The sequence below is a fragment of the Leptonychotes weddellii genome, chromosome 7, assembly GCF_054177405.1.
Source record: "Leptonychotes weddellii isolate Sample4059 chromosome 7, ASM5417740v2, whole genome shotgun sequence".
In the NCBI taxonomy this organism is placed as follows: Eukaryota; Metazoa; Chordata; class Mammalia; order Carnivora; family Phocidae; genus Leptonychotes; species Leptonychotes weddellii.
In genome coordinates, this window is record NC_138375.1 from 109,488,970 (window position 1) to 109,509,447 (window position 20,478).

General features: G+C 51.0%; 2 protein-coding genes across 3 annotated transcripts in view; one reads left to right on the forward strand and one right to left on the reverse strand.

Moving 5' to 3' along the window:
- PCDH12 (protocadherin 12) overlaps positions 1-2,998 on the forward strand; it is a 16,049-nt gene extending 13,051 nt beyond the window's left edge. Inside the window, exon 5 of the mRNA XM_081825603.1 lies at positions 4-2,998. Within this exon, the coding sequence (XP_081681729.1) occupies positions 4-352 (349 nt within the window). The 3' untranslated portion in view covers positions 353-2,998. The remainder of the gene's footprint in view (positions 1-3) is intronic.
- Positions 2,999-6,493: 3,495 nt separating this feature from the next.
- On the reverse strand, positions 6,494-20,161 carry DELE1 (DAP3 binding cell death enhancer 1). 2 transcript variants are annotated; one of them, XM_006739468.3, is made up of 13 exons: positions 20,015-20,161; positions 19,365-19,479; positions 19,147-19,270; positions 16,671-16,821; positions 15,550-15,711; positions 15,202-15,290; positions 14,972-15,068; positions 12,314-12,456; positions 11,106-11,264; positions 10,920-11,012; positions 8,622-8,787; positions 7,847-8,086; positions 6,494-7,079 (listed from the first exon to the last, which is right to left on the reverse strand). In XM_006739468.3, exons 1-12 carry the CDS (start codon positions 20,043-20,045, stop codon positions 7,848-7,850), a joined length of 1,569 nt encoding a protein of 522 aa, XP_006739531.1. In that variant the 5' UTR covers positions 20,046-20,161; the 3' UTR covers positions 6,494-7,079; position 7,847. The 2 variants fall into 2 exon arrangements, with proteins under 2 accessions (XP_006739531.1, XP_030890551.1); XM_031034691.2 differs by lacking the exon at positions 7,847-8,086.
- Positions 20,162-20,478: the final 317 nt, after the last annotated feature.

Here is a 20,478-nt window from a genome sequence, read left to right on the forward strand (position 1 = left end):
CAGGACCTTCCAGACGTTCGGCAAGGCGCCCGGGCCTGAGCTGAGCCTGACGGGCACGCGGCTGGCCAGCACCTTCCTCTCGGAGATGAGCTCGCTGTTGGAAATGCTGCTGGAGCAGCGCTCGGGCGTGCCGGTGGAGGCGGCCTCCGAAGTGCTGCGGCGGCTCTCGGTGTGCGGGAGGACCCTCAGTCTGGACCTGGCCACCAGCGGGGCCGCGGGCACGGAAGGACAGGGGGGTCCGGGGGCAGCGAAGGGGGCCGAGGGCAGGACTGGCGGCGGCAGCAGCAGCAGCAGGGGCCTGTGGATCCAGGGACCAGGGGCCCTGGGAGACGTCAGGGAGCCCAGGCCCTGAGGATCCTGGGACATGAGCTGCTTTCTAAAATCTTTGAACTCACGGTCCAGCGGTGGCCCAAGAGCTTTAGGGTGACCGATGGTGCCCCGCAGAGGAGGCAGGGGCCCCACGACCAATAGCCGGCTGATCAAAGCAGCCCCTTGTTAGGGGCTGGCTCTGCCTGTGAGTTTTTGGAGGACGGAGACGTGTGTGGCTGAAATGAGTGTCTGCTGGCAAAACACGTGTAGAGCACAGGGGGTCAGTCTGCGCTGTGGGACAGATGCCAAGGAGTGTCCTAAGCAAGAAAGGATGGCCTCATCGCATACTTGAGGGTGGGGGCTGGATCCTGGGGTGCCAGACCTACTAATAAAGGAAAAGCACTGGCTCATTCTCCTGTGTGCACCTGTCAAGGTGGGGGAGGGTAGGGGAGGTTAACAGAGTGAGGGTTCCTTGTCACCCATTCCCTGGCAAGAGGGGATGCTGGACCTGGACCGGAGTAGAGCACAGAGGTACACAGTGATTAACATGTGGACTCTTGACCCCACTTCTCTATTGCTACATTATCAAATAATCTGCTTCTCGGAGGCAAAATTAGGGCTAGGAAAAGCATGACTATTTATAGAATGTTTATGTGAACCAGGCCCCAGGCTTTACACTAGGATTTAATTTAATTTTCCAACAACCCTAGGAGTGAGGTGTTATCCCCATTTCACAGACAAGGACATGAGGCTTGGAGAAGCAGAGGGTCTTGCCCAAGATCAAGGGTAGAGACAGAGGGGTGCCTGAGTGGCTCAGCTGGTTAAGCGTCTGACTCTCGATTTTGGCTCAGGTCAAGATCTCGGGGTCATTAGATCAAGCCCAGGTGGGGCCACGCATGCTCAGCAGGGCTTCTGCTTCTTTCCCTCTTCATTTGTCCCTCCCCCTGCACATGCACGCTCTCTCACTCTCTCTCTCTAAAATAAATAGATAAATCTTGGGGCGCCTGGGTGGCTCAGTCATTAAGCATCTGCCTTCGGCTCAGGTCGTGATCCCAGGGTCCTGGGATCGGGCCCCGCATCGGGCTCCCTGCTCTGCGGGAAGCCTGTTCTCCCTCTCCCACTCCCCCTGCTGGTGTTCCCTCTCTCGCCATGTCTCTCTCTGTCAAATAAATAAAATCTTAAAAAATAATAATAATAAAATAAATCTTAAAAAAAAAAAGAGTAGAGGCAGAGCCAAGATTTGGAGCCAGGACTGACCAACACCAAAACCTATGCCCTTGACCTTGACACTGGATTGCCAGCCAAGGAAAGGAAAGGACAAGGCCCCACAGGTGAGCTTTTCTCAGTAGTGGACTTGTCTGAGTTCCCCTCATGAAACACTGTTGGAAAGAACATTTCTTTTTTTTTTTTTTAATTTTTTATTTATTTGCGAGAGAGAGAATGAGAGAGAGCATGAGAGGGAGGAGGGTCAGAGGGAGAAACAGACTCCCTGCTGAGCAGCGAGCCCGATGTGGGACTCGATCCCGGGACTCCAGGATCATGACCTGAGCCGAAGGCAGTCGCCCAACCGACTGAGCCACCCAGGCGCCCTGGAAAGAACATTTCTAAAGCGGCTCAGGCCTGCACGGCTCTGCATTTCCAAGCACAAAACAAGAGGGACTGGGATCTGATCTGACACAGGCCTGGGCCTCTGCAGGCTCCTGTCCTTTCCCAGCGATTAGCCCTTCAGGTACAGAAGTCATGTTTGCAGACCCAGCGTTCATGGGTAAATCTTCCTCTGTCGCAGCAGGTTTGGGCCTGTGAATTCAGGCCCTAGAGGACAGTGTATGAACTGGGTCTCTGAAATCGATACTGACAACAGGAAAACTTCCAGGGCAGGAAGCAGCAAAGAAATAGCCAATATTTTAGCAAGGCTCAGCCTTATAATTTTCCTGGAAATTTCCAAGCAGTCATTCAGCTTCTCAGTAGCATGGGACTCTCCTCGACACTGAAGGCAAAAATTCCTCTCTGTGCTCCTCCTTCCGTCCTCTTTTGGAGGCCAGTATTCATGTTCACTGTCCACAGAAATGGGCCAATCATACTCCTGACCAAGGATAATGAAAGCCATGTAAACTTGGAATCCAATGTGGCACCATTATCCTGTTATTCTATGTTACAGATGACGAAAATAAGGCTCCCGAGAGTTAAGGGCTTAAAGAGCAGAGTCTCTGGGTCTCTGATCACGTCACTTCAGGCCCCAGTGATTTCCTTCCAAGGTCTGTGATTTTTAAGCTGTTGGGCTCCCCAAGGCAATGAGAGAGGCTGGGGAGACTGAGCAGGCAGGGTCTCCAGCTTGACCAGCCAGGAGACCGACACAAAACAACATCTGATGTGTACTTACTTGTTGAATGCATGAATGAATGAATAAATCAATAAGTCAATACTTCAGAGTTCCCTTTTATCTGTATTGGAGCTCTAGCTAAGACGTCATTATGAAGAAAAAAGTTTCCATTATGTGAAATCAAAGTCTAAAAACCACAGAACTAGAGTAGACAATGTTGACTGCAACCACCCCCCTCTGCAATTTCTAGTGGATTTTTGATGCAGAGCTGGTGTTGGGAGGGTCGAGAGAAGAAGAGATGGGGGAAGAGGTAACCTAAGAAACCCGGAACCTAATTAATTAATTAATTAATTAAAAAGAAACCTGGAATCATGGCTGTCACCTAGATCATTGGATACCCTGGATCACTGCTTCTCTCTGGTTCAGAAGTCCTTAATCTGTAGACCTTGTGATTACCAGGCAAATCCTTGTGTATAGGCATTTTTCTAGGCAGAAGATATGAAGTCCTTATTGGATTCTCCAAGGAACGTGTTGACCTATGAAAGATTATGCTGCACTGGTCTCAGTCATGGCCTCAACCTCCACAAACACAGGTAATTTTAGTCATAAGGAGCCAGAACATTATATCACCAAGGAAAAGGCAAGACTGAAAAAGCTGCCTTGTGCAAAGCCACATGGCGTGTCTGTGGCAGGGCTAGGATCTGGATCTGGGATTCATATGATTTTTTTTTTTAAGGATTGTATTTATTTGAGAGAGAGAGAGAAAGAGAGCATGAGCAGAGGGAGCAGGGGCAGAGGGAGAGGGAGAAGCAGACTCCCCACTGAGCAGGGAGCCCAACTTGGGGCTCCATCCCAGAACCCCGGGATCATGACATGAACCGAAGGCAGACGCTTAACGACTGAGCTGCCCGGGTGCCCTTAATGTTCTTTTTAATATATCAGCAGTTCCTAACCTGGGGTCCACAGTTGGGCTTCCAGATCCATGAATTAGCTGAATTGTATGCAAAATTGGAGGAAGCACACTTTTCTGTGGGAAGAGTCAGTGCTTTCACCACATTTTCAAAGGGCTCTGTGACCTAAATAAGATGAAGGACCCCTGCGATCCTCTCTGCCGGTCCTCGGTTCTGCCTTGCCCACAGACCCTGGACAACTCACGGGTAGAGCTGTTTCTGTTCTGGGGCAACCGATGTCCGGTCCGCGTGGGGACGTACGTACTTGAGGTCAGTGCCCCCTTCTTGCCTGGGGACACTCAGCCCTTTCCCAGGAACAGGCTGAGAGTGACAGGGGGTATGGTGACAGAACGGAGCGTGCTGAACAGGAGGGTTACAGAAACTTCTTCGCATCAGCCAAGATGTCAAAGCTGAGACTTCGGACATGCTCAGAACAGTTTTCACCAAGATGGGCTCTGTCGCCCGGGAGACTGAGGGGGCAGGCAAGCCAGCCAGCACTCAGTTAAACGTCGTCTTAATTTGGAAAGCGCAGAGGGACATTTTTTATCAATAGTCAGCCGTTCTCCAGCACGAGGAGTGCAGTGTGGTGCTCACTTGGAGCCTGGGGGCAGCTCAGAGATTGATAGGCAGCCTCCTTGTCTGTCACCCAACTTCAGCTTGGCAGCTCACTGACCCTACCTCTCCTCTGGCTGAAACAAGCTTGAGATGGCAACCACTACCCAGGGGACTCTGAAGAGAACCCAATCCCCACAGGAAGACAGGAGAGGGAGGGAGGTGTCTTAGCACATGCTCAGCCTGGCACGTAGTATGCACCTAGAAAATAGGTCAGCCTTTTCCAGCTCCTACTAAGGATGGAGTACAATGTAATGGGTAAGGGGAGGAAGGAGCCATGATCAGAAACATTCATTCAGCCAACACTTTGTATTTATTGATTACTATGTGTCAGAAGTAGCACTGGAAATAGCAGTAGGGGGTATACAGAATCGTTCATGCAACAAATATTTAAAGCGCCTACTATGTGCTGGCTCGGCTTGGTGCTGTTGGGTGGAGAGGGGGCAATGCAGCAATGCATAAAACCAGGCATTCTTTGAGTAAATATTTACCAAACATTTACTAAGTACCCTGCACTGTATTAGCACTGAAGATAGAATGAATCAAACAGCCTTGTTCTGACTACAGCATCAGGACTCCCCGGAAACAGCATCTCTGGATAAGGAAACTGAGGCAGCAGAGAATCACACGAAAGTCTCATTGCTGAGGGCACTAGGTCCCCAGACTTGGGTCTCCCAGTATTCTAACCCAAGCTGGCCCTCCTGGCAGGGGCCACTTCCCTGCCCTTCCCCTCGTATTTCCTTTCAGGGCATGGACAATGAGTCATTAATAATGGAATTTTTTTTTTAAAGATTTTATTTATTTATTTGACAGAGAGAGACACAGCAAGAGTGGGAACACAAGCAGGGGGAGTGGGAGAAGGAGAAGCAGGCTTCCCGCAGAGCAGGGAGCCCGATGCGGGGCTCGATCCCAGGACCCTGGGATCATGACCTGAGCCGAACGAAGGCAGACGCTTAATGACTGAGCCACCCAGGCGCCCCTTAATAATGGAATTTTAATGGCAAAAGCACAGCAGCGCCTGGGTCTGTGGATGAAGCCCATCCCCTGGGGCCATGTGGAGCCTGCAGTGACTGAACAGCCAAGGATTTTTGGTCCCTTGATAACACCTCTCTCACGACTCTTCCATCCTTCCTCTCCACAAGGAGAGCTTGAAAATATCCCCCCTCCACAGTTGGCACCCCGAATTGAATCAGTACTTAACTTGTAATGACTGAGGGGGAGGGAGGGCTGCATGTGGTCATCAACACAGGACACCCACTGTCCTGGGGCTGTGTGAACTGCCCCTCCTTCCCCCAGAAGGAATCAGGAACCCCAAATGACAACAGGAAGGGAAGAGGCTGAAGAGCTGGGCTCCACAGGAGGGCAGGAAATGACATTTTACAGAAGGTGCCTCAGGAAGGGTGACTGGCGGTCTGCATGGAGCTGGGCGCTGTGCTCAGCTCAGGCTGGGAAACATTGGGTTAACCAAGTTCTTCACTGCAGGACTTCTTGGAACCTTAAAGATGCTGATGTGCATTGTGAATCTATAAAAAAGGGATGTCTGGTACAGCATTTCCCAAACTTATTCGACCACAGAAACCTTTCTTTCTTTTTTTTTTTGCAGAGATTAGTGCACTGTATAACTTAAAAACCTGAGCTTTAACCAATGTGTGTATGGAACCTCCACCGGCATGGGGCCTTGTGCTAAGTGCTGAGGATACCAGAATACAAAGACAACGAGGTTCCAGATCCCAAGGAGCCATCTGTGGGAGGCCAGCTGCATGAGGGGACCAGCATGGGGGTGGGGGGGCCAAGTGTGTAAGGCAGCCCTGGAAAGGGAATGGCAGTCAGGGGGAGGCGCTGGAGCTGGAGGAAGCCAGTGGTGAGAGGAAGGTGCTGGAAAAGTATGGTAGGACCCACTAGAGGTTGGGGAGAGAGGTAGGGAGCAGAGAGGGAAACACGGACAACCCTCTCCCGCCCAATTCCTCCCACCTTTCAACTAGCGGAGCTGGGTAGTCTTTCCCATTTGAACAGTTACTAGAGGGTTTGGTCCTCAGTCCTTCCCCACCCCCACCCCCACCGCATCTATGCTATTGAACTTGGGCTAACATCCAGAAGCCAGGGAACAGCTATGCACAAATTCAGTAATTGGAGTCATTAGCGTTGACTCAGAAATCATTTTTCCTAAGTCTCTCTCTTGGAGAAGCTTTTAAGACCCTTCAAATTGGTTAATGGAGAGTTTAGAAATGAGGTTGGAGCCTCAGCTTTCAGCTCCCCCTGCCCAACCCCCAGCTCTCCCCAACATACTCAAGGGCAAGAGTGATGAGATAATCCAATATCTATTTTATTAAACTCTCATCCATTTCTGGCATACCCTTCACAAACAAGGATCTTGAAATCTACCCTTCCCTGCTGCAAGTCTCCAGGCGCTCAGTCTCCACTTCCTCCCTCACACTGGCTGGATGACAAGAACACTTTCGCGTGAAGCTGCAGTGTGAACTGGCGCAGAGGAGCCCCAGGCCAGGAGTCAGGGGGCCTGGGTCTTCTCCTGGCCTGCTGACTCATAAAGCCGGTAACCACGGGCACCACTCCGCCTCCTTGGGCTTCAGTGAGGACCAAGGTCCCTTCTGCAGCAAAATGGCACACACGGGCTGGGTAGGGTAGAAGGCAGACACCAATGCCTTTGGTTTACCACTGAGAAAACAATGTAGCGGGTCAGGTCACTGCTTCAAGCTGACATGGCCAGCACCTGGGTCTTCACACACTTTCTTCTTCTTTACTGTGCTGGGGCAGGTGCTTAAGGTTCTTTGGGAAGTTGGGTAGATAACTGGCCTCTGCCCTGGGACTCAAGGTGCGGTAGCTCTCTGAGAACCCACAGGCTTCCTTCTTTAGGGCTGAAGTGAGGTGGTCTGAAAAAGTCAAGCAGATACATCAGGCAGGTAGGCAAGAAACTCGTTCCTTCCAAATCAAAGGTGAAATGGGAGATGATCATGAATCCGTAGGAGATGACCAAAAGTGAATGTTGGGTCTCATCTTGAGAACAGCCTGAATCAGTGTTCTCTAAGTGTTAGCCATTCATGCAACCACCCTCATGGTTTTTGCCACCTCTCTGGACCTGTGCTCCTCTTTATCCAATTTCACAATGTTTTTCTTTAAATGGATTATTTATAATATCTGTGAAGCCACAATGTGCTAGTCACATTTTTACATTATATATTAAATATCCAACTACTGAGATGGAAAATATTGAGTACCTAAAATCCTCTTGTGAACCACCAGAGACACATATATCAGATGTTGGCAAAAACTGATGTAGTCTGAGCTTGAGGAAACTGAGGCATGAGAGGAGATAGGTAAGGGGTTTACTCAAGGTCATAAGCTAAGATGAGGACCAGGGTCTCTGGACCCTTCAGGAGAGTTTTTCACAGGTCACTGAATGAATCCGTTTTGTGCACAGAACCAGAGATCACTGTGAATGTTTCCACTTCTCATCTGGGAGGCTACCAACTGGGGGAAAGGTCAAAGTCATTTATGAGCCATGCACTTGAAATTGCTTGAGAACCTCAGCTCCCACTGGCATGACCACCTTGGAAAGGGACACTGACACGTTTTTGTTACCATCCAACCTCTCCGCCCAACACCAGTGAGAGGCACCAGTGACTAGGTCTTATCTTACCTTAGCCAAAACCCAGTCTGACGAGACTCCTTTCCAAGGGGTAGTTGTGCGGGGGGAGAGCCCTGCTGGGGGTTCCCGGGCTGGCTCTGAGATGCCCACTTCTATAGAGGAGGCCAAGGTTCCCTGTGCTCGAGGCGTGTGGGAGGTGGGAGGCTCCTGCCAGCAAAGTGTTGAGGCTGTGGAGGGAGGGACTGGAGAAGGACTTCAATCCTCTAACTGCCAAGTCGCTGGGGCCCAGGGCTGTGAGGAGAGGTGAGAGCAGCTCTTACTCACCCTGTGGGTTCCTACTTTGGAGCAAGGACTTCTTAAAGGACTTAGCTGCCTCCAGCGTTGTTAACCCAGGCCAGCCCGAGTGACGCATGAGTGAGCAGGACTCTCAGAGCCCTCGCAGGGTAATTCAGGGCAATGAAGCGGTATCTCGGGCTACCGTCTCCCCTGACAAATCATCAGAGCAGCTACCGCTTCTCCAAGCCCTGCTGTGTGCCGGGTTGTGCTAAGCCCTCTGGAGTCATCTCATTTTATGCTTACAGCCCAACGAGTGAGGTTTCAGTAGTACCCCCACTTTCAGAAGTGAAGAACCTGAGGCTCAACGACACTGAGTCCAGGGTCAGTGACAGAGCAGCGGTCAAAACTCAGCTGTGTCTGACTCAAGAAGCTGTGCTCTTACCCATCACTGGGGCGGGAAATGGCAAGTGGTCCAGGGGCTACCGCCTCCCCCTTCTCTGTCACAGGGTAATCAGCTCACGGGAGGGAACCTGTCGGCTTCCGTACGCACCTTTCCCTGCCGCCTCCACAGAAAAGAGGTTCCGCAACCTCTCCTGGGCAGGTTCATTGCCCAGAGCCGCTGACTGCTGGTAACATCGCACAGCCTCTCCCAGGTTCCTCTGCACACCAAGGCCCTTCTCATAGCAAATTCCCAAGTGGTACCTGCTCTGGGAGTCCTAAAGGGGAAAACGGACAGACACACAGATAGGCACACGTGCGGAAGGGAAGAACTGAACCGCGAAGGCAGGAGGAAGGTGGAGGAGTCAGGTACGACAAGCCAGAGGCCCGGAGTTTGCCCGACACGGAGGAGCCGGGGATCCTTCTGCCCAGGGAGATTCGAGCCGCGGCAGCTTCTTTCGCCGAGGCTGGTGCCATAGGCAGGGACAGAAGTGAGGGCCCCAGGCAGCCCAGCCCAACTATGGGGACCCCGGGACTCTGGCTCCTACGTCAGCTGAAAGAGCCAGGAGCAAGAGTGGAGGCTAGGCTTCCCAAAGGCCCTGCATGCCTGTCTGAACCTCTCCCGAGGTTCTGCAAAACATACGTTACAAAGAATGTTCCTCCTTTGAAAGGTTAGAAGGCTCTGGGATCCTGTCTCCTCTGAGAACTACGAGGCAGTAGCAGTTAGGGCTTCCGAGCACTGCCTGGGTTCCAGTCACGGCTCCACCACCTACTGGGGAGGAACCTCAGGCATATTATGCTATGCCTCTGTGCCTCGGTTTCCTCATCTATAAATGGGAAATAATAACAGTACCTACCTTACTGCATTGTTATGAGGATTACATGCGTTACTACGTGGAAAGTGCTTAGATTACTGTTATTATTACTTTCATACCTTTAGTTGCCCACATCATTAATCTCTCCCTCTCTGGTGGAATATTATCATTATATTCAAGCCCCCAACTTTAAAAAACAAAATACTCTGTTGATTCCCAACCACGGTCCCATTTCTCTTCTACCTTCTAGCATTAAATTTCTGGACAGGGTTTCTGGTCCATGCATGCCAAAGTCTATGTAACAAATATGGTGGACTCATAGCCATCGACCAGCTTAGAAACTACCAGACACTCATAAGGCCAAAACACCCACCCTGCCACACTGCTCGGTACAAACCTACAGAGACACAATTCCTCCTGGAGTAGGTGAGTGTGAGCACTGTGCCCAACACCGCGCTACCAAGCAATCCTCTGCGCACTTCTCCTTCCAGCGTGCTGGGTGACTAAAGCAGGCCAAGGGGCCCCCGGGCTTGTCCAGCACATGAAGAACACGAGGAAGGCTCTGGGGATCTAACAAGGCAGGCAGGCATAGGGGCAGTACCGGCTGGTGACACTGGTCCCCTTTTGACAGCAAGGACAGATAAAACCGAGTAAAAATAAAGCATTCTGATGCCCAAGAGTTCGATGAAGCTATCATTGTGTTGGCCCGAACACACAGACGAGCAGGAGCCCCTACGCAGGGCATTCCAGTCCATGCACACGGCTTGCTTTAATCCAGTACCCCTGGTCCTCCCCCCAAAAAATCCTGGTCAAGTACACTTGAGGAATACAGCAAACCAGAGATGCCCTTTTGGTGATTCGCACGGAGGGAAAGCGCTGAGATCTCCTGCATTGAAGACACCTAGTTGGCTCCATATTTCCAAACCCCGCGGACCATGTTTTCCCCGGAATTACTTACGAACACCCCCTGAAACTAATACTCGGGAGAACACACTCTGGGTCCAATGGATTGGCTGGATGCCAATGCCCCCTGACATCTGCCGCTCCCCAAACTGCTCTGTGTCTTCTGACTTCCCTGAACTGCACCGCTCATGAGGACGCACCCTCCCTGTGGGCCGCTTACCAAGTGCTCGCACACCTGTTACCTCAGATAGATTGTGATCCTCACAACAACAACAACCCCGCGAAGCAGCAGACAGGCGAGGCAGTCAGTATTATCCCCGTTTTTGAGACGAGGAAAACAGGAAAACAAGAAGCAACCGGCCCAGCAGTGTGCTGGTAAATGTAACAACCGGCTGGCGAGTACCAGAAGCCCCGCTCTGTAGCACTGGGTCATTTCTGTGCGGCAAATCCTCCTCCCATAGCTGATTTCAAGGCACCAGCACCTCTTGCAGACTGGTATAAGCCAGCTCCTGCGCACCACTAGACCCGCCCAGGGGTCACACAGGGAGCCAGTGACGGTTAAGACTTGAAGCTGGCCCAGTGTGTTCCTGTCGACCGTCTCCCGTGCACCCTGGAGCTGGGTACCAGTTCCCAAATCCCCTCCTTCCTCAGACTCGATCCCCCAACATGCCAGCACGCTGGAGATGTCCTACCCCATTGTTGGCTGCAAGCCAAAAGTATTTCACAGCTCTCTGCTCATCCAAGTGTGGCTCCTTGGTGAAAAGCACCCCAAGGAAAGCTTGAGCCTGTGGTCAGGGAGGAAGGAAAAAGGTTATCTCGGTCACTTCCAGGCCCCACGTGCTCCAAATGCCCAGGAGAGACCCCACCCGGGCACTCACCTCTCTCAAGCCCGAGTCTGCAGCTTGCTTCAGCATGGACACTGCCCTCTGCTGCTTAGGGCCCCCCGTGGAGGCCGGGCCTTGCAGCAGAGACCTGGCATAGCGGTACTGAGCCAGGCTGTGGCCCTGGCTGGCAGCCAGCTGGTAGAAAAGGGCTGCCTGGAACAAAGGGAGAGATCCCTAGTCAATGGGCACCCCGGCAAGCCAGCTTTCCCTTCGAGTGAAATTTGTAAAAATTATTTTAATTAAATAGGACATAATCAATACAGATTAGTCAGAAAATACAGATAGGCCAAAACTTCAAAACACAGATAAAGTGAAAACAGAAACATGAAATCCCAAGAAATTCTGCCTCCTAAAGATCATTCTCTGCTCATCTTTTAGTTTACAGCTCTGCAAGTTTCTTCCCACAAACCCATGTATTTATACATACACGCACATACATTCACACACACAGACGTATATAAATGTATGTGTGTATAACAGGGAGAAAGAAACAGAATGAGAGAGAGAACAACATTTACAATTTTGTAACCTATTTTTTCACTTAACAATACACCAAGAACGTCTTTCCCCGCCAGTAAATATAGACCTGGTGCGGGGCGCCTGGGTGGCTCGGTCGTTAAGCGTCTGCCTTCGGCTCGGGTCATGATCCCGGGGTCCTGGGATCGAGCCCCGCATCGGGCTCCCTGCTCGGCGGGCGGCCTGCTTCTCCCTCTCCCACACCCCCTGCTTGTGTTCCCTCTCTTGCTGTATCTCTCTGGTCAAATAAATAAATAAAATCTTAAAAAAATATATATATATAGATCTGGTGCATCATTTTTAAGACCCACATAGATATTATTAACCAATTCACTATGAAGGAACTTCAAATTGCTTCCTTCTTTTTTTTGCCATCATATGCAATTCTAAGAAATCCAATCTTGTATATAACATCTCTGTGTACTTATCCTACTTGTTTAGAATGAATTAATCCATTCATCGAGGTAAGGTTGTAGGTCCCGAGGATACAGCTGCAAAGAAGAAAGACAAGGTCCCTGACTCCTTTTAAATCTAAATTCCTAGAAGTTCGGAGTCTCTTCTTTTTCTCTCGTGGCTGAGAGAGAGAAGCTGTCTCCCCAAGCCCTGTCCACTGCTCATTTCTGGAGGTCAGCTCTGGACAGTGCAGCATGGGGGACAGGCCTAGGGACAGGGAGAAGGTGCAGTACCTTGCCAAGGTCCCTGGGGGTGCCTCTGCCATGCTCGTGACACAAGCCCACGTTGTACTGTGCTTTGCTGTAGCCATGGTCTGCTGCTTTCTGGAAGTAAGAAAAGGCTGCCGCGTAGTTCCCATTCCTCATGTTCTCTGTTCCTGTAAGAAAGCACGGGGTGGAAACACAGCTTCCTCTGTGAACGTCCCCATATCCTTGGCCAGATACTCAGAGGCTGCTTCCTTTCTTTTTGGTGCTAGACACTTTGCATGTTTCTATCCTCCAAATGTTTCACTGGTTTGCCAGAGACATCAGTGGGTTCTGTCCTCCTATACAATATCCTCCTCTTGGTGACAGCATCCCGATCTGCCTTTGGGAGCAGCCCCCCTTCCCTCCCTCCCCCGACCCGTGCTATCAATCAATGTGCCGTGCTCTTCCCAACCCGTAAGTCCCTCACTCAGGAGTCGGAATCTTAATCTGGGTGAGGCATGAGAGAAAACAGCTTTTGTAGGATTATCCTGACAGCAGCACTCTGAAGACACTGTCCCTAAGTTACTGCCCCCTGGACGCCAGGAGCTACCCTGATTCCTGCTCTTTCTGCCACGTGGCAAAGTCGATAGATCCCAATGGATTCCTTCTGTGCTTAAGTTAGCCAGAGTGGGTTTAGGCTGCTTGTAACCAACAAAACATAACTAAACAAGCAAGCAAACAAACGAAAAACAGAGACAGGGCTGGGCACAGCCGAGTCCCCATTCAAACCTTTGCTCAAGCTGTCTCTCCTGCCTGGGGTATCTCTCTGCCTCCACCATCAGGCCTTCCCATCCTGTTTCTCTGGAACCTTCAGACCACACTCCGGCTTTAACACTGTTTTGGCATTTACTTAATATACAAGCCTTTTTCTATGAACTAAACTGTTTCCAGAGTACAAGCCCTGTCTCCTCAATTAGACTGCAAAATCCTGGAAGCAGAAGCGGAAAAAGAATGTAGAAGAAATAGCTTTGCACAGGGTGAAAGCTCTATACAAATGCAAAATATGATTATGGTTTATGCTCCCTTTGTGTTCTGCCACACTGCTTAGCACTGCTGAATAAATGAATATGTGAATGAAGGAATGGGCAAGAAAATTCTCAGAAGAGACTGCCTGCCCATCAAAATCACAAAAAGCTAATGAGGCAGAAGCCAGGTTCCATTCAGCCTGGAGTGAATTGAAGTCACCTCCCTGCTGCCTGAAAATTTGCTGTCCAGGATTCACAGAGCCCTCTGTCCTTGAGAAGACTCAAGAGGGCGAAGGATTCCACCCTGTGCCTGCCCATTCCCCACACTGGCTCCCTGATCATCTCTCTTCTTTGTCTCCTCTGCCTCTAAACTAAACCAAGCCACCATGAGGCTTTGCTATGCCATCAATAACAGCTCCAACCCAGTCTCCTGTTTTCTCTGGCATCTCTGCACTCCACGTCTGTCCATACAACAGCCAGAGAAATCTGAAAAGGTAAATCAGATCCTGTGATGGCACCTCCTCCTACTCCAGTGTAAAACCCTCCATTGGCTTATCTCACTTCGAAAAGCCACACTCCTCTGTGGCTCAGAAGGCCTTGCCTGATCTGGCCCCTCCCTGCTTTTTCTACTCTCCTGGTGATCTCTAAGTTCCAGCCACACTCACCTTTCTTTTGTTCCTTTAACAAGCAAAACTCAATCCTGCCTCAGGACCTTTGTACTTGCTGTTCCCTCTGTTTGGAAAGCTCTTTCTCTGGATGGAAACAAGACTGGCTTGTTTTTGTCAGTCAGGTCTTAGTGCAAAGTTCTTCCCATTGGTGAGGACTTCCCCAAGTCACTGACACATTCCCTTATTTACTTTTCTCTATAACATTTACCACCATTGGAAATTCTCTTGTTTGACAATGTATTGTTTTTCTCTCCTCGCCCACCCCAATTCACATGTCAGCTCCATGGTAAGGACTCTGTCATATGAATCACTGTATCCCTGAAACCTAAAATAGGGCCTAGCAAAAGGTGAAACTTGTACTAAATGAATTCCTGCTTCTCACGCATCTGCCCATTAACTGAGTCGCCACATTAAAAGGCCTGAAACTTAAGCCAAGTCACCATGGAGAACAGGACAGATGGTGGGGGAGCACCTGGAGTCTCTGGATGTGGGTAAGAAGGTCCTGTTTGTGCACTTAAGGGCCTGCTCCAAACCTAAGGAGCCTGTTCCTGCCTAAACGTGTCAGAAAATGCAAGGTAACCTCCAAGATTTCTCTTCTCCTTCTTACACAGTAACAGAATTTTCAGGTAAGCACACGGTCATTCAGCTAAAGACTACATTTCCCGGGCCCCTCTGCAAGTAGGTGTGGCCACAAGCCTACATTCTGGTCAACGATGTGTACAACTTGTAGGTTGGAAAGGAGTGATGCTTTAGCTTTCCCACCTTTCCCCTTCCTGAAAAAAGCTAGAAGAGCCAAACTGGACCTTGAGATGGAAGCCAGTTCTAAGAATGGCAGAATCATGAGGATGGGTCCCTGACACCCCTGGGCCACCATGCCAGATTTGGTCTACCTGCCCGGGCGAAAGTAAACTCTCTCTTGTTTAAATTGCTCCCTACCCTAACTCGGTTTGACCAACCCCATCCCCTTGCCATTTTCCCATCCGCCTGCCTTGACGCAAGGTCCACCCAGTTACCCAGGAAGTTGAAAGCAATGGAAACGGTGAGCTGGAAGAGCTGCTGAATGGAAGTCACGGCCTCCTCGAGGGAAAGCGTTTTTGATTTATCTTGTTCCTGAGGAAGAAATATGAAGACTCATCATGGGACAGTTCTTCGGAACTGCCACGTGCCCAGGGGATAGTTCATTGGAACTGCCACCTGCCCAGGGGAATGTTATGAGGATCCAGAGGCCAAATCTGAACAATACCTGCTTTTCTCCAGCGGGCTGAGGCTGGGCTGGCTTTGCCCTGGATTGGAAGCTACCACTGGTGGGCAGGAAGCCCAGATCACTGGGATCTACAAGGAAAATGGGTGACACCCAGTCAGGGCAAGGGAGAAAGTGTGGTTTCTCCTTTTCTCCCACTGTCCCAGTCTCCCCAGCCCCTCCAGCCAGCGCCACTGCCAGGAAACAGAATCATTCTGAAGTGCCCCAGAAAGCAGGGGACCGACAGGAATGACAATTCCCTTATCGGGCGTACGCAGCAACAAATGTCCATCTGCCCAATTCCCCACCCCCTCTACTACCTTTGGCTGATTCTAGGAGGTGGAAACATACCTTCCTCAGAGGGACCCTGAAGACCGGATGCCCTCAAAGATCTGTGTGAAGAGAGATTCTTGGGCTGAGTGGAGGCTTCTTTCTGGCCCAGCCCAGGTTCCCTGGGACCAGTATGCCTGGGAGCTGGGCCATCAGGGCTGGGGAGGATGTGTCTCCGAAGTGCTGGAAAGACCCAGTAAGAGCAGTCACATCAGAAGGGGATCAGCTCAGTTTGCTTGGGCTTGACTGAGGGTCCCCTGAGATTTGGGGGAAGAATGTGGGATCCCTTCTGACACCTCCTTCACACACCTCAACCTCCCTCCTCCGCTTCCTTTGCTGGCTTCCATCTGAGGGGTCCAGAGGGGCCCCCATTTATGCTGATCTCCTGCCCTGGGTATAAATCATTCCTCTGCCTGAATACTCCCAGTAGCAGGGAGATATCTACCTTATTCACTGTTGTAGCCCCAGCACCTAGCACTTTGTTTGATAATAATATTGATCATGATTATAATTATAAGAACAAGAACTTAAACTAATACTTCCTGGGTACTTACTATGTGCCAGGCACTATTCTAACTCTTTGACGTGTATTAACTCAGTTACTCCTCCCAAGACACCTATGAAGTAGGTTTTATTATTACCCCATTTTATAGACGACAAAACTGAGGCACAGGGAAGTTAAAAGTGACTTGTTCAGGGACACAAGACCAGTATGCGACAGCTCTGGGGCTAGAACCCTGACACTAACTCCAGGGTCTTAACCACTAGGCTGTACTGCCGGGTACCATGGTACATGACAGCTATCCAGTGAAGATGCACTTATTCATGAATGACTAACCAGAGAATGATCCAACTGGCTGAGAGGTAAGCAGGAAGCCACACCCAGGATCTAAAGTAGCCTGTGGGGCTCCCTGTGGGGCTCCCTCCATGGAAGGTGAGGGGAGGACATGGGAGGACACTGAAGGGCAGGTGTGGCCCACACCCTGAGTGGATAGAACTTCCTCACATTCCCCTTCCTCTGACTTCAGATAGGAAAGGCAAGGAGCTGCTGATGGCTCTTTTCCTGAGGTGTGTCCAGAGATGCTTCCTGGCCCAGAGAAACTCCCAGCCTAGCCCTCCTGTCCCTGGGACTGAGAACTCACAGGACTGGTGCGGATGCCACAAGGGAGATGAGAGGAAACGATCCAGGGGACAGCGCCAAGAGCAGTGCCCCGCTTGCCGAGGTCCTGCTGGCAGGGACGACTGGAAATGGATCTGCCTTGCCAGCTGCACGGCCAGCACGGCCAGAGTGCCCTGGGAAAGACAGCACATCAGGGACCCAGCTTTGCACCAGTCACCTCCTTCAGTCTCCCCCTTCAGCTCAGACATCACTTCCTCGAGAGGCCTTTCCTGACTCCTGGCTATGGCCAACTAATCCTCTCCCAGTGAAGGGGTGCCTGGGTGGCTCAGTCGTTAAGTGTCCGCCTTCGGCTCGGGTCATGATCCCAGTGTCCTGGGATTGAGCCCCACATCGGGCTCCCTGCTCCGCGGGAAGCCTGCTTCTCCCTCTCCCACTCCCCCTGCTTGTGTTCCTGCTCTCGCTGCGTCTCTCTCTGTCAAATACATAAATAAAATCTTGAAAAAAAAAAATCCTCTCCCAGTGCCCAAATGTCCCTGTAGAGCCCTGGTCACAGTGGTACTTAAATAATCACCTCGACAATTATTGAGCTAAGCTCTGTGTCTCCAGTTAGTCTTAAGCGCCACGAGGGCAGGAATTGTGTGTGTTTTGCTCACCACTGTATCCCTGGAGCCTAGGAGAGTCCTAAGATATAGCACGAATAAATACATGCATGTATTTATTAAATGTATAATAAGTTAATGAATAAGTAAAGTCTAAGCAGGCAAAAAGATAATGTGGTAAGCTGGGGCTTGGCCACAGATGCAGTGACCGGTGAGAGTTCCCCATCAGGTTCACTGTCCTTCTCTGGCCTGGGGCACCAAGTCTTCCCTTTCCTCTGCCCAAGCCACCCTGCCAGCGACACATTCACAGGTACAGGCTTGCTGAAGGTGTCCCGGTATCTCTTCCCCGACAGATCTGTGGAAGACCTAAGCTAGCTCCTAGCCCAGTGACTGCTTGGTTTTCCCTGCCCCTTCCTGGGCACACCCAAATACTTATTTATGACAACAGGCATTGGGTACACTGGCCGAGACAAGTTACAGTCTCTGTCCTCATGGAGTTTACATTTGCACTGAGGGAGAAAGACAGATTTCGAGTACACAGAGAAATAAACACAATAACCACAAGTTATGCTAAATGCCAAAAAAGAAACAAATCAGGAGTTTTCACAGAGCATAGAGGGAGGTCTGAGAAAACAGGGCATCAAGGAAAGCCTCTCTAGAGGGCTGATGTGTGAACTGAGACCAGAAGGAAGAGAAGGTGCCAGCATGTAATAGCAGAGACATGTATCCATGGCAGTGGGGACAGCTTGTACTCAGGCCCTTTCACATCATCAACAGTGACAGAGCTGAGGGACAGCATCAGGACCCCTGGAATCCACGCCCAGTTTCTAGAAGGACTCACTGTGGAATTGCTCTAGGACTCAGATCTTTGACAAATTGGGAAAATGCTCTGCTCTCCAGGGTATGCTATGCCCCTAGTCCATAGCTCCACAGAGAGAAGTGGCCCCGCCACGGACACATTCTAGGCTCCATTCTGCTGATGGCACCAATTTACAATGAGACAACTGATGCTCAGGGAAGTCAAGTTACTTGCCCAAAGTATACAGCATGAAAGTGATAGGGATGAGATGTGACAGAAACGAGAGTGATGTGTGCAGAACCTGGATGACAAAGATTCTGCCTTGTTGGACCTAGTGTTCGCTGCTGAGCACCTGACTTTATAAGTCAGAGTCAACAAATACTTTTTGAGCAACTATCATGTACCAGGATCTGCACTAGGTTTTCCCTGTCCCTTCCTGTGCACACTCAAATACTTCTCTGTTACAACAGGCGCTGGGTACACTGGCAAAGACAAGTTACAGTCTCTGTCCCCATGGAGTTTACATCTTCACCGAGGGAGAAAGACAAAATTTGAGTACACAGAGAAATAAACAATAAGCTGTAGAGCATGGTGGCTAAGAGCATGAGCTCCAGAATAAATATGGTTTCTCTACTTCATAGCTGTATGACCTTAAGCATGTTACCTAAAGTTTCAGAGCCTGAGTTCCCTTATCTATAAAATGGAGATTATATTTCCCTTGCAAGATTTTTGTAAGGATTAAAGACGATAATGCATATATAATATTTACATTAATACATAAAATGTCAGCTATTTAGTATTATTCATTGTAAGCTTCATCAAGGCAAGAATCACATCTACCTTGTTCTCTACTGTGTCACTAGTCCCTAACAAAAATGCTCAGAGAATGTGTTAAACAAATGTTTACTGAATAAAAGGAGGAAGAGGGCGGGGGAAGGAGAGCAGCAATATCTCACCAAACAGGATCCAATGAGCCATGGGTTACTCAAATTTCAAGTGTGGGAACAATGATGCCCTCGCTCTTGTTTCTAGGCTATATTTCCATGCAGGATCATTCTCATCCACACAGAAGGGCAGGACCAGGACTGGGGAAGCCTTACCCATGATATGGCATCCCAAAAGGTGTTTGGAGAAACACGGGTAGACATCCACTGGAAGGCATCCTTCCATCCATGAGACCTTGGGCCCCTGTTTGTGCCTGGGCCTGGGCCATGGGGGCCCGACCTAGATGAGGCAAGAAAGGCTATCAAGTTCTATCCCAAGTGGGAGGAGAAGGAGGCCAGAGGAAGAGATGGGTGACAGAATGGAAGTATCTCACCTGTCAAAGCTGGGGATAGGGACCAGCAGGTTGGAGGAGGCAGCCTGCAGCCCATCTGGGTTGGGGGACTTGGGGGTCACCCCCCGGAGGCCAGGTCCCAGCAGACGGGGAAGAGCTGTGTAGAACAACAAAGATCAGTCACCTCGACATAAACAGAACTGAGGCAGTGGCGGCCCCACCGATCTTCCCTCCGCCGCTTGACAAAGCCCCACTCCAGGCGCGTGACTCCGAAGTCCTCCCGGGGCTGACAATCACTGTTATAATAAAATTACCGGACATTCACACACAAACTCGCTCAATGTTTGAAGCGCCCCTCTCTAAATCCCGCTTCTTTTCATTGGCTCCGCCTACTCCACCAGCCCCTACTCATCTTTCCCAGACTCCGGGCCCTGGCTATTTGACTCCTCCCCTTCCAATAGCCCCACCCATCTCCGTGGCTCTACGCTCCACCCCCTCCCCCATGAGCCCCACCCACACCTCGAATTCCCGCGGCCCCTGACAGGAGGCTGTAGCCACGGCTATTTAGACTCCGCCTTCCCTCAACTTTAACCCCGCCCGCTGAAGCTTCGGCTCCGTCCCCTTGGCCCGTCCTCTTCCTTCAGTTCGAAGTCCCGGGTGCCTTACGACCCGCGGCTCCAACGCCCCCTTACCCCGGCCCAGGAGTCCCGGGAGGCGCCACATGTCGTCGCCAACAGCATAGAGAACTTGCAGTCCCAACACAGAGGGCCGACCGCTGTGGCGCCCTCCGAATGGCCGAGTCCTGAGGAAGCGCTCAGTCAGCCAATTAGAAAGGGGCGCAGCCGGAAGGCCGGGGCTACGCGAAAGGAAGTGGGGGTGTAGGCGTCTTTGGGGCTGACGAGGAGGTGAACTGCGGCAAGGGCATGGATATGGCCCCGACCTCCCCCTGGAGGAGGTGTCGCTAGCCGCCCGCCCGACAGTGCGGAGAGCGCGCAGCGGCGGGGGGTCGCAGGTGGCCGAGCTGAGCCGCGTCCGCAACGGGCCTGCGGAGAGGCGGGCCTGGGGGCCTCGGTAGCGCGGGACGGCTTTGCAGACACAGTGGAGAAGCGAAAGGGGAACCCTGTTTCCCAGCCCCGCCACTGGACGAGTAACCAGA

Excerpts from the sequence above, each read along its gene's own strand:
- DELE1 (XM_006739468.3), bottom strand. The coding sequence starts at position 20,045 with ATGTGGCGCCTCCCGGGACTCCTGGGCCGGG. Across the intron at positions 19,480-20,014 it reads CCCGGGACTCCTGGGCCGGG|CTCTTCCCCGTCTGCTGGGA; the intron begins GTAAGGGGGCGT and ends TGTTCTACACAG. Across the intron at positions 12,457-14,971 it reads CATTGCTTTCAACTTCCTGG|GAACAGAGAACATGAGGAAT; the intron begins GTAACTGGGTGG and ends GCTTTCTTACAG.